The 15749-nt window shown below is 35.5% G+C and overlaps 3 protein-coding genes across 4 annotated transcripts; 1 reads left to right on the top strand and 2 right to left on the bottom strand.

Annotated features, from left to right (window-relative positions):
- Positions 1 to 1003: 1003 nt before the first annotated feature.
- LOC131004157 (AAA-ATPase At3g50940-like) lies at positions 1004 to 3620 on the bottom strand. Its single transcript, XM_057930780.1, has 2 exons — positions 2149 to 3620; positions 1004 to 1589 (listed from the first exon to the last, which is right to left on the bottom strand). The coding sequence occupies exons 1-2, from the start codon at positions 3169 to 3171 to the stop codon at positions 1167 to 1169; spliced, it is 1446 nt and encodes a 481-aa protein (XP_057786763.1). The 5' UTR covers positions 3172 to 3620; the 3' UTR covers positions 1004 to 1166.
- A 2547-nt stretch (positions 3621 to 6167) lies between these two features.
- On the bottom strand, positions 6168 to 10962 carry LOC131004156 (toMV susceptible protein tm-1(GCR26)). Its single transcript, XM_057930778.1, has 9 exons — positions 10659 to 10962; positions 9656 to 10309; positions 8988 to 9194; positions 8420 to 8635; positions 8100 to 8316; positions 7724 to 7971; positions 7255 to 7433; positions 6896 to 7149; positions 6168 to 6563 (listed from the first exon to the last, which is right to left on the bottom strand). Exons 1-9 carry the CDS (start codon positions 10794 to 10796, stop codon positions 6412 to 6414), a joined length of 2265 nt encoding a protein of 754 aa, XP_057786761.1. The 5' UTR covers positions 10797 to 10962; the 3' UTR covers positions 6168 to 6411.
- Positions 10963 to 13280: 2318 nt separating this feature from the next.
- On the top strand, positions 13281 to 15198 carry LOC131004155 (probable methyltransferase TCM_000336). Of its 2 annotated transcripts, none has more exons than XM_057930776.1 (4): positions 13281 to 13645; positions 13716 to 14120; positions 14212 to 14490; positions 14549 to 15198. In XM_057930776.1, the coding sequence occupies exons 1-4, from the start codon at positions 13571 to 13573 to the stop codon at positions 14879 to 14881; spliced, it is 1092 nt and encodes a 363-aa protein (XP_057786759.1). In that variant the 5' UTR covers positions 13281 to 13570; the 3' UTR covers positions 14882 to 15198. The 2 variants fall into 2 exon arrangements, with proteins under 2 accessions (XP_057786759.1, XP_057786760.1); XM_057930777.1 differs by having other exon boundaries at positions 13282 to 13601.
- Positions 15199 to 15749: the final 551 nt, after the last annotated feature.

Genomic DNA, 15749 nt, shown 5'->3' with positions numbered 1-15749 from the left:
ATCAAAACTAAAAAAATCAAGTAGGTTATCAAGTAACCCCAATGCAGCACAACTTATTCAATGTGGTCCCCCACTATCAAATAAGCCCATTGCAGATGCTCTTAATCTAGAACACGAAATTGTACATGGTTGTAATTTCATGCCCCAAACATAAATTTTTGTTGATATGATGTTATGAGAATGAGTAATTTAATATTTACCATGAATAATACAATTTAAAAAAAAAAACTCAAATTTGGGAGTGGGCTTCAGCCCCCTAGCCCCCCTGATCCGCCACTGCCTATAGCCGTAACGGAAACGGAAAGGTGGTTTGATTAAGATATCAACTCTGAAATTAAAGATGATGAATCAATGATAAGCTCATTTGTTAACGAGCCTCTATACTTTTAGCCCATATTTGGTTGGGTGTTTTTGGAGGTTGGAAATGAAATCAATTAATTGAATTCATTACTCATTGTTTGATTTGGATAATAAGATAATCATTACCCTTACTTAGGGGTAATCCAATCACCCAATTTATTACCCCTCAAAATAGAAGGGAATCCCTTACTAATGATTCATTTTTATTGTTAAATCAAGCACTCAATAAAAGTAATGCTTATTGTTATCATTCCATCTCTTTATTTGATTCCATTCTCTTTCCTTTCCTCTACTCGAACCACACACGACCACTTAATAGATATCAATTTGAGGGTAACTTAGCTTTATTTTTTATTATAGAGAAAATGCAAATTTTCAATTCATGGAAAGAGAATTACACATAGCATAGAATGTAAGGTGATAGAAAAGACCATTAGGAACCCTTGGCTCTATTAATATTTGTATTGATGTAGCAGAAAGGAAATGGCGTTTACTATTGAGCAGATGGAGAATGGCATGATTATGATTACTCACAAATTATGTTCAAATTTTGCAAGATTTGAGAGTGGCTCATGACATAGCTGGCATGCAAATAAGGAGTATTCATCCCCTCCCAGCTCAAAGCCATAGTCAGAATCCGAGAGACAAAACAATGCATTCTAACATTTCTGTGTGTTAATACAAGTATTTGTTTGAGTTACAGAGTAATATATGAGATTCTATTCTCATGTTTGATATTTTCCATATTGTCTGCAACTCTTATACATGTGAATTAATTTTGTGATACTATATTAGTAAAGATGTTTTCATTCTTCCTTCTTCTCCTCCTCTTGCTTCTCTGCTGCGGCTTTTGCCTTTTCTGCCTCGCCCTCCTCGTTCTCTCTCATCTTCTTGTGCAGGAAATCGATCAAGCCTTGCAGAGAATCATGAGGTTCATCCTCCTTGAGCAGCTGCTCCGCCACTTCAGCTGGCGTTGCTTTCGCATTTTGGAGTAAGTCTTCGATCTCTTCAAACATGGGATGCTCCTTAATCTCCAGATAGTTAGAAGCCAGCAGTCTGAATCCACAAGGGGTGCAGTATGACATGTTGATGTGCACGTCCATTCGGCCTGGTCGGAGCAGTGCTGGATCGAGCTTTTCTATGTGGTTTGTCGTGAAGATTATGATCCTCTCGTCGCCACAGCTTGACCATAAGCCATCCACGAAATTGAGCAGACCAGAAAGTGTCACCTATATTCATACAAACACATATACAGATATTAAGGTTTGTCGTTTAAAGAATGCATGCGAATAGTGAGAAGGTTAAGGTTTGGAATCTGATGCAGGTGATGGAAAATGCCAACATCAGATTCTTGATTTCTACATGTGTTTCATTAGTCCATGCTTAAAAAAAACCAAAAGTTTTCTCAGCACTAAAAGATTGGAAAGAATAAACGAATTAATGGCCTTTTGTAACAAGTCTCAATCTACGAATTTCCAAATCTTAATTTGCTCTTTTGGTTTTGTCAAAATTCTTTCCTCCACTAGAGAAGTTGATCAATGGATGATGACGCTTTCATACAAATATAGTCCAAATATACGTTTATCATTTTCTTTCTTACATTCTAATCCTTATTAGAGTGTTTATGTGATAAAAATTCCAGAAAGATAACAGCATTCCAAGAAATGACATAAACTAATAATGAAATTAAATAGTCCCTCCATCCCATAACAACCACTTTTTATTTTTTTACTCTTTAATCACAGTGACCTAAATTCCCGTGCCAAAACAAACTAGGACAATTGTTACCTTATTTTGTTCCTGGTTATTGAATCCGGGAAAAGAAGTTTGATCCCTGGTGGCAAGCTTGTCCTGCAAATCAATGGTGCAATCGATATCCTCGACCACCAAAATGGACTTATTGGCGGTGGCGAGCAGCAGCTTCCGCAGATCAGAGTTCTGGCGCAGCTCCGTGAGCTCCAAATCGTAGACATCAAAGTTCAAATAATTGGCCATGGCGGCAATGAAGCTGGATTTGCCAGTCCCCGGCGGGCCATAGAGCAGATAGCCTCTCTTCCAGGCCTTGCCGACCTTGCGATAATAGTCCCTCCGCTGCAGAAATCTGTCCACATCCTTCAAAATCACATCTTTCTGATGGGCATCCATGGCCAGAGTGGCGAATGTAGCAGGGTGATCCAGCGTCACGGGCTTCCACATATCGTTGATGTTGTACATATTCTCGTAATCCACCGTGAAGATCTTGATGGTTTTGTTTTCTTGTTTCCTCATCTTGGCCTCGTTTGCGATGTGGGGAAGGTAGGAGTGGATCACCATTTCTCTGTTTCTCTTGTGGAAGGTGAGCTCGAAGGATCTGACCTCCGATCTTAGCGTGGAGTTCATGTCTCTGGGGTTGTAGAAACCGTGGGATTCGATTCGTCGGCAAACCCACACCCATTTGAATTTGTGGCCCTTGTACAAGTCCACCACCTCCTCGTCGCGCTCCATGCTCATGTTCAAGTGTTTCTCCTTTTCCGGCTTGCTGATCTTCAGCCGCCGGGTATTAGGGCTCACTTTGGGGCCCAGATACGCATCCGCGGCGGCGTAGATTTCGTTGGCGTCGAGCCCCTCGAACTCCTCGATCACCATAGTCAGCTGGTTCGAGAAGCGGCTCAAGAAGCCGCGGACGCCGGAGAAGATGTAGTCATAGAATTCCGCGGGGAGGAACTCTTGGGCCACGCCGCGCACCACCATTATGGTGGCCGCCACCGACCCCACGGCGGAGAGCATGTTCTTCGCCGTCGTCAGGTTCGACTGCGACTGTGAATCCGACATTTTCGCTCATAAACCAAACTCCCCTTTGAGTTTTGAATGGAGATGGATTCTTAAAATTGTTTTCAGTTAAATAGACTTGGCGACGACCACTCCAGAAGCTGATTTTCAACTCACTGAATCATGCGTCAAAATTCGTGACACGGTTACGATTTTGATTTCAATAGTATCTTTATAATTTTCTATACTGGTTACTTATGTTTATTGCTTATACACCATAATAGTTATAGTTAAATTAAATATATATGCCATTCAAAAACATAAAAATAAATATATGTATGTATAATTAATATAGAAAAAATATGACATAATAATATAAGTTTTAAAATGTTTATTTCTATAAAATTCATAGTTGTACTGCAAAAAATAGAAATAACAGTAAAATTAATTTTCAAAAATAAAAATTTTCAAATGGGCTAAATAATCACAGTTGCTGTTTCTGAAAAGTCATGATTTATTTTACTATATATTATAAAATATATAGATAATCTTTGAATCGATAACATATTAATAGTCTATTAATTTATGATAAAAATAAATACTCATATTTGTCAAAATTATAGATTTATTAAACATAAGAAAGAGATATACAAGAATATTCATTAATGGTATATTTGCCAAAATTGAACGCATTCATGGTCCTATAGAAAATTTTCATAATTGGTAATATTTTCTTTATTTTTTTTCTCTCATTTTTATATTTCTTTTTTCTTAAAAACGCGTGCATTAGTATATATATCAAATTAAAGATCATGACAAGAACTTTAATTTAATAATACATTTAAAATAGGAAAGTTATACAAATTAGAAATTTCAAAATAAAATATTTTTCTCACATCTCTTATTTTACACAATATAGTTTTTAACACATTATATACATGTAATTAGTTGATTTATGGAATTTTAGGACTTAGTGAAAGAAAAACAAGATAACTGTTCAAATAAGTATGATTTAATATTATAATTTTCTTTAAATATATATCACAATTTTTATGTTTGAACAATATTTCCAATCTTAACCTCAAATCTAAATTAGACAAAATGATTATAGTCAATTACTATGAAAAATTATATTTATAAATTTAAAATGTAATTTATATATTAAATTTGAATGTATCGTTTTCGATTAAAGATTTTTTTTATTACTATTATAACTATAAAGACTGTTAAAGTAATTATTAGACGAGTTATACAGTAATTTATTAAGTATATACTAATTATTACAAGAATACTAGATTTGTCATTCATGCGATGCACGAAAAAAAAATTATATTTTAAAAATTTTAAGTTATACTTATATAAAATTATATGAAGGGTGTGTGTAAGGAACTTAAAATTATATGAATAGTGTAAATGTGTAATCGTGTAAGAAAGTTTATGGTTGTGGCCACTAACAATGAACGGTTAACAAATATATTTTTTATAAATTATTATTATAATTTCTTCATAATTTATAAAATTGTCATTCAAATTAATTTCAAATTTAGAACTCCCTTTTAAATGTAGTATACATCTATGAATTTTTCGTTTAAGCCGGTGGAAGGGGTCAGTGGAGATGGAGAGCTAAAGTTGGTCAAAGTTAAGACTTTTTGGATATTGAACTTTCACTTTACATGTGATCGTCAGTTTCTTAGAAGTTTCTTGGAAGTTTTGTATTGGGGCTACTAAATCAATATTACAACTAGTCACAGTATAATAATACTCGTTAAATATAACTACCTAAATTTTTAAAATTAGAATAAAAAATTCAAATCTCAAAAAACATTCAAATTGTGTGCGTGTGTTAGCCAAGCGGTAAGGAATTAATATCTAAGGTCAAAGGTCTTGGGTTCGAATCTCCTGTGACGTGATATTTTAAATTCTTTATTTAATACTATTAATTTATAAAAAAAATCAAATTTAATCAATTAATTTCGGAAAGTCACATGTGACGCGACATTTTAAATTCTTTATTTAATACTGTTAATTTATCAAAAAAAATAATCAAATTTAATCAATTAATTTCGGAAGAGAGGGCGAGAATTCAATTTTGTGTAATTATAGTTTGTTAATTAATCTAAATTTATTTATTGTTTGTCTGGTCATTGACCACTTTCATAAATAATTACGTAGATAATGATGGTTAATTGAGTTAATCTATTTTGACGTGACATCCAAGGAAAGAAGACTTTAAGGGCATGTTTGATATGGGTTTATAGGTAGGATAAATTAAATTAATACAAATTAGTGTGATGTTTGATATCATGTGCAGTTAATATGGTCAACTCCTACTTAATCCTACTTCTCCATGCTATTTTGTGGGATTAACCCATACTAATAATCCGCCCACCCCCCTCGGATAAATTTAATACTGAGAAGTTGGATAAAAATTCTGCTACCCTTCCTCACGCATATCGATGCAAATGCCCAAGTAATGGTGGACACACATGATATTTTTAAAATTATGTGAGGATAGTTTTGGTATTAGATAATATAATCCAACATAATCCTATGGATATCAAACATAATATAGGATTAGGTAGCCATGATATCAAACACCCATGAAATAATATAAATCCACACTAATCCACACTAATTTCTCAAGATAATTTTAATCCTAATCAATCCTAAACTGCAAATCAAACGGCCCCTAAGCCGACAAGGTTAGACTATGAATTTCTCAACTATAGTCTAAGATAATTGATTTCAATATCTAAATTCTATATCAAATTGGAGGTCGAACAATATGCAGAATACTTATTCGACCCTGAGTTTATACCTTTATTTTGCATTACCAAGTCCAAGTCCAAGTCCATGTCCATACATACTTCCCAAACACGGCGACACATGTTATACAAAACCATCCAACAAAATACTCAATTAGAGCAATTGATTGTGTTTTGTGTGTGTGTGTGTGTGTGTGTGTGTGTGTGTGTTGTTGTTGTTGAAGAGGTTCTTAGTGATAAGCGTTGGTATAGCAACTCAGGCCATTTCATCTACAGTCATTTCCTAAGCATATATACTTTGAATGGCCAAATATCACTCAAACACATTCACATAAATTGTACAGGGTTAGTTTGATTTCTCTATTACATTTTAAATCTCATATTTCACTTTACCAATACATATCTTGTGCGAATATATCCTATATCATAAAATGATGTGCATCAAGTCAAGTGACAGTGAAAAAACACGAAATGCGACACCAGTCCCATTGCAGATAAACCGGAAGGAACGAGAACAAGCAATACAGGAGCTGATAATTTAAGAGATAGAGATCGATTTGTATTGCTTTACCGTAGCTGTTATTGCTTGTTCAACTGGCAGCCTCTCCAAGCTGGATGCGCCGTAAAATCCATGAACACCTTCAGTTCTTTTCAACACATATTCTGCTTCACCGGGTTCAGATATAGGGCCTAGAATTGCATAATAAAATCGAGTCAACTTTCGAGCAGAGCATCAAATAATCAAGAACTCCAAAACATGAATCTTCTTTAACTTGAATCCGAACGAGAACTTATTTTTGCAATATACTAGTATATATAGCAATAATGAACAGTTCACATTAGACAAGTGTACTTTGTAACCAAAGATTTGCAGAAATGAGGAATATCTGATGTATCTTACCCAAAAGAACATAGTTTTAGCCTATAATGTTTGCATACACAAATCTCTTTCAATATCAGTACCAATGCTTCTTAAGCTGCTGAAAGTTTTACCACTTTTTGCAAAAATTTAAAACTTATACCTCCATGGCAAAGAACAATAGCTTCGGGATTGATCCTGTGAGCAGCATCTGCAATAGCTTGTACAAGAGTTACACTTTGGTCAAGTGAGAGAGCCGTTTTAGCACCAATAGAACCAGACGTTGTAAGCCCCATATGTGCCACAATGATGTCTGCACCAGCTTTTGCCATTGCTGTTGCTTCTTCTTGGTTAAAAGCATATGGGGTTGTTAAGAAGCCCATTTTATGAGCTTTTGAAATCATCTCAACCTCCAGACTGAGAAATATGAGACGATGGAGATAATTCAGCAGCGTTGTTTGGATGAAAATGTGCTGGAATTATGAGTAAGAAGGAATATAATTATTGACTCTACTATGTTACCTATATCCCATCCCAGTTTCTTCTAGATTTTGTCTAAAATTACCATCAAATAGACCAACAGTTGGAAAATTCTGCACCCCTGCGAATCCAATAGACTCCAACTGCTTCAGGAAGAAATCCATTCTTCGAAATGGGTCGGTTGCACACACTCCAGCAAGAACTGGAACTTCTTTGACAACCTAAACTTGTTTAACGATGAAAGATGAATGAAATCAGGTCGCTTTTCCTTGTACCCACAGTGACAATAAAAGCCATAAATTTGCCAGGTGATATCTTAACATTACACTAATTATATGCATGGAAGACAAACACTGCTTTACCTTTCACGACTGCAACTAAAAAGATTTGGAACATTTTTCCAGATACTATTATTTCAGTAGAAAATTCTGTAATAATTGTTTTCACTTTTCAGGGAAGAACCATACCATTTATCATGTAGGAACTCTTAATAACAAAATGAAAAACTTACAGGCAACACCTCATTGGCCATGTCAAGCACAACTGCATTTGCGTCAGCAAATGGCAATAGACCTGCCAACGACCCTCTTCCTGCCATCCTAAAACGTCCAGAGTTGTACACGACAATCAGATCGACTCCACCAACTTCCTCAAACTTGGCTGATATGCCTGTCCCAGCACCGGCACCAATGATGGGTTTGCCCTCTTGTATTTGATATTTCAATTTTTGGAGTATCTTTTGTGTTTGTTCCAGTGTTTCTGATCCAATAAACCAAAATTTTACATTTCAATCAAAAAGAAGAAGGACGAAATGCAAATGCAAAAGGGATTTATAAAAACAATATTCTTTACTAATTCAATCAAGAGAAGGGAAGGAGAGAAAGAACCTGGTTTTGCATCAGGGAAGTTGCTCAAGCTATATGAAACGGGCGCGATATTCTGGGAACTTATCTCGCTTGCAGAAGTTTTGCTTTGAGTTCCTTGGATAGACTCATGAATAGGATGACTAGTAATATCCTTATAATTTGTACAGATCTCCAAGAATGAGTCCACTAGAGCATTTGCAAACTCGGGGTCATTAATATGTTGTGGCAAAACCTTAATCTGTTAACAAACAGAAGTTAACGTTACATATACTGAAAGATTGCAGAAAACAAAAAATGTTGACTGTCATATAAAGACATTTCATATTAAGCAGTTATAGAACCTGACGACATTCATTTGTTTGAATTAGCCTCTGCATTTCCTCTATAAGTGTTCCAGTAGCCTTAGGATCATAAAAGGGCTTGCCTGATGCATCCAATGCTGATACACCCATCTTTGGCAGGCAAATGCAAACTTTAGATGACGACTTATTCAATTTTTCTGCGATAAATGCAGCAAATTTCTTATTTTCGTCCACTGTTGTTCGCATCAGTGTAACCTGAGAAAAAGGTAAACAGATTAAGTCATGAACAGTATATAGTTTACAGAAATCTGGGCCCTCAATATTCAAATAGATGATTGTTACTCAACATTGTTCATTGTTCTACAACTTCCTTGACTTAACAGTTCTGCTTTTGTAAGACATACATTGATGGCAACTGAGGAAGTACTATGTCTTCAAAGTGATTAAGAAAGTATTGTATTATTTTCACCACGTCCATGGTACAGAAAATATCATATTGTGGGGCTTTTGAAACCAAGTGTCAGAGGATTTTACTTTTAATTTAAGTTTGTGAAATGTAAGAGGTTAATAAGAAAAGAAGAGAAACAGGGTGAGAAAAAACTATCACCTGTTCAGTGTGTCCATAAATCTTTCTTTGCTGAAACTTAGAAGGTATGGTGTCTTTGGATCCAAAATTCACCATATCCAATGCTCCAGCACTGAGAACCAAAGGTATTTTCTTCTCTATAATGGCATCAAAGCGAGAGGCATCACATGCCATGACTCCTCCAACTATGTAATCAGCCACCTCGGTTGTTGTAATATCCAAAACACCCTATGTCACAGGAAGAAGCAAATAACAGAGAAATAAAAAGTTAGATAACCAATCAATCAGAGTGAAAGCTCATATGATTATGTGGTCATGACAGCTACCGTTGAACTTGTTTAAAGTTATAAAATGAATAACTTTTTCAATCCACATACAAAGAAAAAGAACAGTAATATATCCTTTCACTATTGGTATTCTGTCTATGCATCCTAGAAAGTAAGAGAAAACCATGTCTCAATCAATTTCATCTCATAGCCATTCTACATGCTCCTTCTTTAATAGTTACAATACGTTCAGTTATGGTGAGACTTTATATAGAAATATGTATTTTAGATACAAGAGCCTTGGCATTTCGATTTTGAAACAGAACCGGATACGAAGTCTAAAGCTTGCATTAACTATGGATGCAAGTAACTTAAAACTTTTTTTAGATGCAAAACTGAAAACACTGAATGAGGTCAAAATACCTGTATAAATCCTCCTCTAACAAGATCCTCCATAGCTCTGCCTCCAACTCCAGTAGCATGAAAGACTAAGGTCTCATACCCTTCTTGCGCCAACCTATCTTTGACAGCATTGACACATGGAGTTGTAACCCCAAACATAGTTAAACCAACCGTACCCTTCTGAGTAGAAGTAGCAGCAGATGCTTTTGAATCTAGATGTCCAATCACCATTCCAGCAAATGCAGCGGCAGCATTATACAATACAACTCTACTCACACTATTAATGCCACAAATATCAACCACAGATGGAAACAACACCAAGTCTGATGTTCCCACATAAGGTTCAGTCTGACCGCTAGCCACAGTTGATACAATCAGCTTTGGGATTCCAAGAGGAAGTGACCTGAAGGCAGAAGACATTAACGACGTCCCTCCACTTCCTCCAAGCCCGATCACTCCAGCAAGAACTCGATTCACATGAGCCTTACTGAGGAAAGACTGAAGAGCTTCATTCATGACCGCAATAGCTTTGCCTCTATCATCAGGAAGCTGATTACCATGCCCCTCTGCTTCAGTAAAGCATGAGAGTAGGTCTTTTTTTGACACAAAATCGAAATCCTCACAACTCTCGATACCTTCCTGACTAGCGGACACATCGACCACTGTCACCACCAGCTGTACACCCACAAAATCATATGTTGAAAAAATCCACATCCACCCATATATCAGCATCCATCATAAACAAACTGAACAAAACAATTACAGATTGATTGAAATAAAACTGCACCTCACAATGACAACAATCAAGTTCAAAAACTGCAGCGTGAACAATCATAACAAATTTCCCAATACATTTCGTAAATCAATAAGACAAAGACCCAATTTACCAACAAGAACAATCTAATTCGCTTTCCCTACATAAGGAAAACATTTTGCGATATGAACAGTACTCTGTAACCACGAATTTTTGGAAAAGTAGAAAAAACTGAAAAAGAAAGAGGACTGGAAGATTAGAATTTACAACCTTTGAGGAAGAATTAGCGGAAAAAAGGTGGAGATTGTGTCGAATGGAGTGCGCGAGGAATCGAATCTCTTGAAGCTTCGTGTCAGCAGTCCCAATGCAGAATATTTGTATAGTGTGTTTCTTCTTGTTATCAGCCATTGTTGCAACCTGAAAAGAAATCTGTGAAGTGCGTGGGGTGGTGGTTGAGCACAGTGATCATGAGATGGGATTTTGAGTGTGGTAAGCGGTAGAGTTGTGTAAATTAACTAACTAAAGTCTAGAGTTTATAAGTTGACTAGTACAGTAGAATATAACAACCTCAAACTCCTCAGCCTCAGGTATCATCTCCAACTAATGTGGGATCTATAAAAAATTAATAGGTGTTATTAAAAATATGAATATATATCTATTAAAATAAAGCAAGTTAATAAATACTTGGGATGCGCATACGCATCGACATACCTCACAATTGTATTTCCCAATTTCACAAAGACTTCGAAAGGCCAAACATGTAACACTCCCTAGAAATTGTACATTTTCTTCAGTATAATGACTCAAAGCCTCATAAGTATATGTTCCCCATAAAAATCGAGAAAATGCCTCAATGTTATTGTGAATTATGTTAGAGTGCAGATGGGGGCTGTATAAAAGTAATAATTTAATTTAGGTATAAAAAGAATAACATTTAAGTGAGGCCTATACATTATAGGGTAAAATTATAAATTAAAGCTATTTTTTAAAATATATTATTTTATATGATGGTTATAGTGAGTAAAACGAGGACTATGAATAGAATTAACCTATAATAATAATCATGATATATTATGTACTCCCTCCGTCCCATTTCAATAGTCTCATTTTTCTTTTCGGGACGTCCCACTCCAATAGTCTCATTTTTATTTTTGGTAATAATTTTACACTACAAACAATATGGTTCCACACACCTTTACTTACTTTTACACTCAAAAAACAAATTTTTTAATTTCCGTACTCAAATGAAATGAGACTATTGGATCGGGACGGTGGGAGTATGTCATATGGGGACTTGGGGTGTACAAATCAGAATTGGGCTTTGTTTTGGGCTAGTAGAAGTATTCTGTGGACTAATGGGGGGACATTTGAACATTAGACTAGTATCCTTTATTGTTAAATTCCAAGGTGCGACTGCAAGTGTCATGTACTTTAATTAAGATGCTTCGATTTCGATATACGATTCGACTCGTTGAGCTGATAGTTTTTCTCACTACAAATCCAAATAAATATATGATTAAATCGTAGCTTGTTTAGAATATTATCAGCCCATTTACAACGTGGTCTTTTAGAGCATTTCTAATGCAAGACTCTAAAATTAAGTTTTAAGGAGATGATCCTCACCTTAAAAGGAGAGCCTTTCACGCTTCAATACATTCACTCTAAAAGGAGCTCTAATTAAATTGTGAATTATTATTATTATTATAGAGAGTACTAAGCGTCATAATAAATAAATTAATATATTCATATTCAAATATAAATAAAAAGTTGTAAAATGTTAACGAAGAGAAAAAAATTAGAGCGTCCATTAATGTGATGCACGACGAACATCAAAATTAAATGACATATTTAAATAAAAAATTAAAATACAAACAAATGAAAAATATGTTTTAATAATAAAATAAAATAAAATAATCCACATCAATTACTCAATAAAATTTTAAATTTGAAATGTAAATTTTCAACTTTGTATAAAGTATAATGATAATCATGGTTATTAAATAAATTTAAATTGTTTGATAATGAAAATTGACATTACAAGTTAAAAAGTAAAAATAAAAAATAATAAAAAATATTTATGATTTTCTTAAAATCAGATAATTTGTTTTACAGAAAAATATTCTATTTACATCTTAAATTAAAGATCATGACAATATTTTTAATTTGGTGAAAAAATCATCAACTAAATTAAATAATAAATATATCGTTTAATTTCAATGCTCGCTGTGCATCGCCCGGACGGGCGTACTAGTTCCAAATACAAGTGAGATTTTAAATTAAAAAAAATGAAAAATACAATCGCCTTCTTCTCAGCGGCGCTTCTTCTTCTTCTCATTCCATCTACTCTCCATCGCCAACGCTCTCTCTCCTTTTTTTTTTTTTTGTTTTTTTGAAATATTGTGTGCATAGCACGCGCCTTCTTCAAACGGCTTTGCACCCGGCTCTCCCCCCGGCCCCGCTTTGAAGTGCCCCATTGCGCCAGCACGTACACGGCTTGATCTGTCGCTAGAGCCGTGCATTGGAGATGCTCTTGTGCCCCATATATATACTTGCTAACTCACTCAACTCGTTGAGAATAATAGTTTGACATTTAAATAATTTATTATGCAAAAACTTCACAAAGACGTGAACAACCAATTATAAGCAGAGGCATCTAATCTTTTATGCATGTCAAATCCAACAAAGGTAAAAATCCCTTCCAAAAGTAGAAGGATTTGGCTGAAATGACGAGCAATTTAGTTCTTTCGCAACTCTAATCGAATCAAGAAAGTTCTGTTCACATGGGAATGACGTGTGAATTGCATACAATTATTTTTATTAGCCATTTGGTCGATATTCTTTATTACTATTTCATTTACAGTATAAGAAACCCAATATCAAAACATAATCTCCTAATTTTAGATCCAGTACACACACAAATATATATTTGGGAATTCAAGTGATTGATAATTAAAGCAAATTAAATAGGTACAAAATCTCCAAAATAATCATTGCCATTTAAAGTTAATCCGATTCTTTCTTACACTATAATCATCATTCATCATCGTCAGCTGCCATTATATATATTCAGTTTGAAACTCCAAAATTTATCCCCAAAGTGTTGTTGTTACGTACTTGGTTTCCTGTGAAATTCTCCTAGTGATCATCTTGTCGAAACCCTTTGGATTTTTCACCATATATATATGGATCTTGAAAAAGTTTTCCACATGAAAGGTGGGCTCGACGACACCAGCTATCCCAAAAATTCTGCATTGCAGGTCTATCTCAGTCTCTGTCTCTGGCTGGCTCTGTGATCTCTCTCTTTCTAAGTTTGTTTTGATTGAACAGAAAAGGGCAGCTGATACGGTGAAGCACATAACCCTAGAAGCCATAGAAAAAGTGTTCATGGAAACGAGGCCAAAGAGCATGGGGATTGCTGACATGGGCTGCTCATCAGGCCCGAACACGCTCTCCAACGTCAAAGAATTCATCGGCGCCGTGGAAGAGGCGTGTCGGAAAATGAAGGAGGCGGCGCCGGAGTTTCGTTTCTACCTGAACGATCTGCCCACGAACGATTTCAACACGATATTTCAGGCGTTGCCCGATCTGTACAGGGAGCTCAACGCCGGGAAAGATGAGGGCTGCCCGCCGGTTTATGTGGCCGGTTTTCCCGGCACCTTCTACGGCAGAGTCTTCCCAGACAACTGCTTGCATTTGGTGTATTCCTCCTATGGTCTGCACTGGCTCTCCAGGGTTAGTCACTCATCTCTTCAATTCATTTTCCTAAACTTACTTAATTTTATACGTATTAATATCATACTTAAATATATATTGTTTAATTCAGGTTCCTTTGGCACTTTATGATGGCCCAAACCCAAATTCATCGATTAATAAAAAGAGTATATACATATCTGGAAGGAGCCCAGTTGGAGTGTGTGAGGCATATTACAAACAATTTCAAGACGACTTTTCATTGTTCCTTAAATCGAGGTCTCAAGAGCTCATCAATGGGGGCAAAATGGTGCTAATTTTGTTGGGAAGAGATGGCCCTTTTCATGTGGATAGGGGCATTTCTTTCTTATGGGAAATTCTCTACCAATCTCTAGCCACCCTCGTAGACCAGGTACGACCACTTAGATATAATTAATTAATTAATTAATTGATAACATTTGATCTCTTAGGGTGATATTGAGGAGGGCCGATTGGAGTCTTATGAAGTGAACTTTTATGCACCATCAAAGGAAGAGTTGGAAGATGAAGTGAGGAGAGAAGGGTGTTTCAAGATTGAGGCGATTGAGAAGTTTGAGATGGATAGAAATTGGAGTTCAAATATTAGCTATGGAAATGCAGTGGCAAAAGCAGTGAGGTCCATACAAGAACCAATGATTGCTCACCACTTCGGATATGGAATCTTGGACAAGCTGTTCCAACTTTATGGGCGATTGGTGGACCAAGAAATGGCTAAGGAGGATATTAGCTCTACTTCTATCGTCTTAGTTCTCACCAAATTCTGAGATTCAATTCATTTCTCCGTTACGTACATTTATGTTTTCGATATATACGTACATCATAGTGTGCTACACGTACGTACGTATATTGTTATTAATGAAATATGGGGTCACATGGTTTGATTATATATATTCATTTCGTAGTGGTCGATCTCTCTTTAAATAATAAATAAGCTCGTGTAAATTAAGTGCGAATTGTTTTATTTTATCCTACAGAGAACTGGTCGAAATTGATTATGAAATATCACGATTAGCTTAGAGTCTGTAAGTGTGTGTGTTTTCAGACATTATTTGTCATTTAACAGATAATTCTTGGGAGGTCATCTTCGCATTTTGAATGATATATAGTCTGACTACTGTTTCGTTGTTTTTAGTTGCAACTGTTGGAAACTCCCCTTATAACGAGTTGATGTTAACTGTAAGAATCTTTGGTGCGGATCTTTACGTATGAATGTTTATCATTTAAAATTGTCTTGTCTTTTGTCAACGAGGCCTTCCTCTAGTGGCAAAGCTGAGGTACCTAAAGACTCTCTTTTGTGAGAGGTCTTGGTTCCTACTTTAGGCATTGCTAGCTTTCACTATTGGTAGATATATGGGGAGTTGCTAGGGCATAGTAGTCGGTTCTTGTGCAAGTCCTTTGTAACTTATCTTTAGGTAGTGAAAAAATTTCCTTGGACGTGGCCCATCAAAGGTAGCTGTGTTTACACCGAATTGGATAATCAAGTTGTGTGTTTACTCTTTTTATTATTGCTTTCTCCATAATCGTAATTGTATAAGCAATATCACTTCAAGTCCTTGTCATCAGTTACTCACATATTACTAGTGTGGGTTTGATCTTTTTCAATTGGTATCAGAGGAGATTACCTACTTTTCA

The sequence above is a fragment of the Salvia miltiorrhiza genome, unplaced genomic scaffold (genome assembly GCF_028751815.1).
Source record: "Salvia miltiorrhiza cultivar Shanhuang (shh) unplaced genomic scaffold, IMPLAD_Smil_shh original_scaffold_327, whole genome shotgun sequence".
In the NCBI taxonomy this organism is placed as follows: domain Eukaryota; kingdom Viridiplantae; phylum Streptophyta; class Magnoliopsida; order Lamiales; family Lamiaceae; genus Salvia; species Salvia miltiorrhiza.
This window is presented reverse-complemented; position numbering and strand designations above follow the sequence as displayed.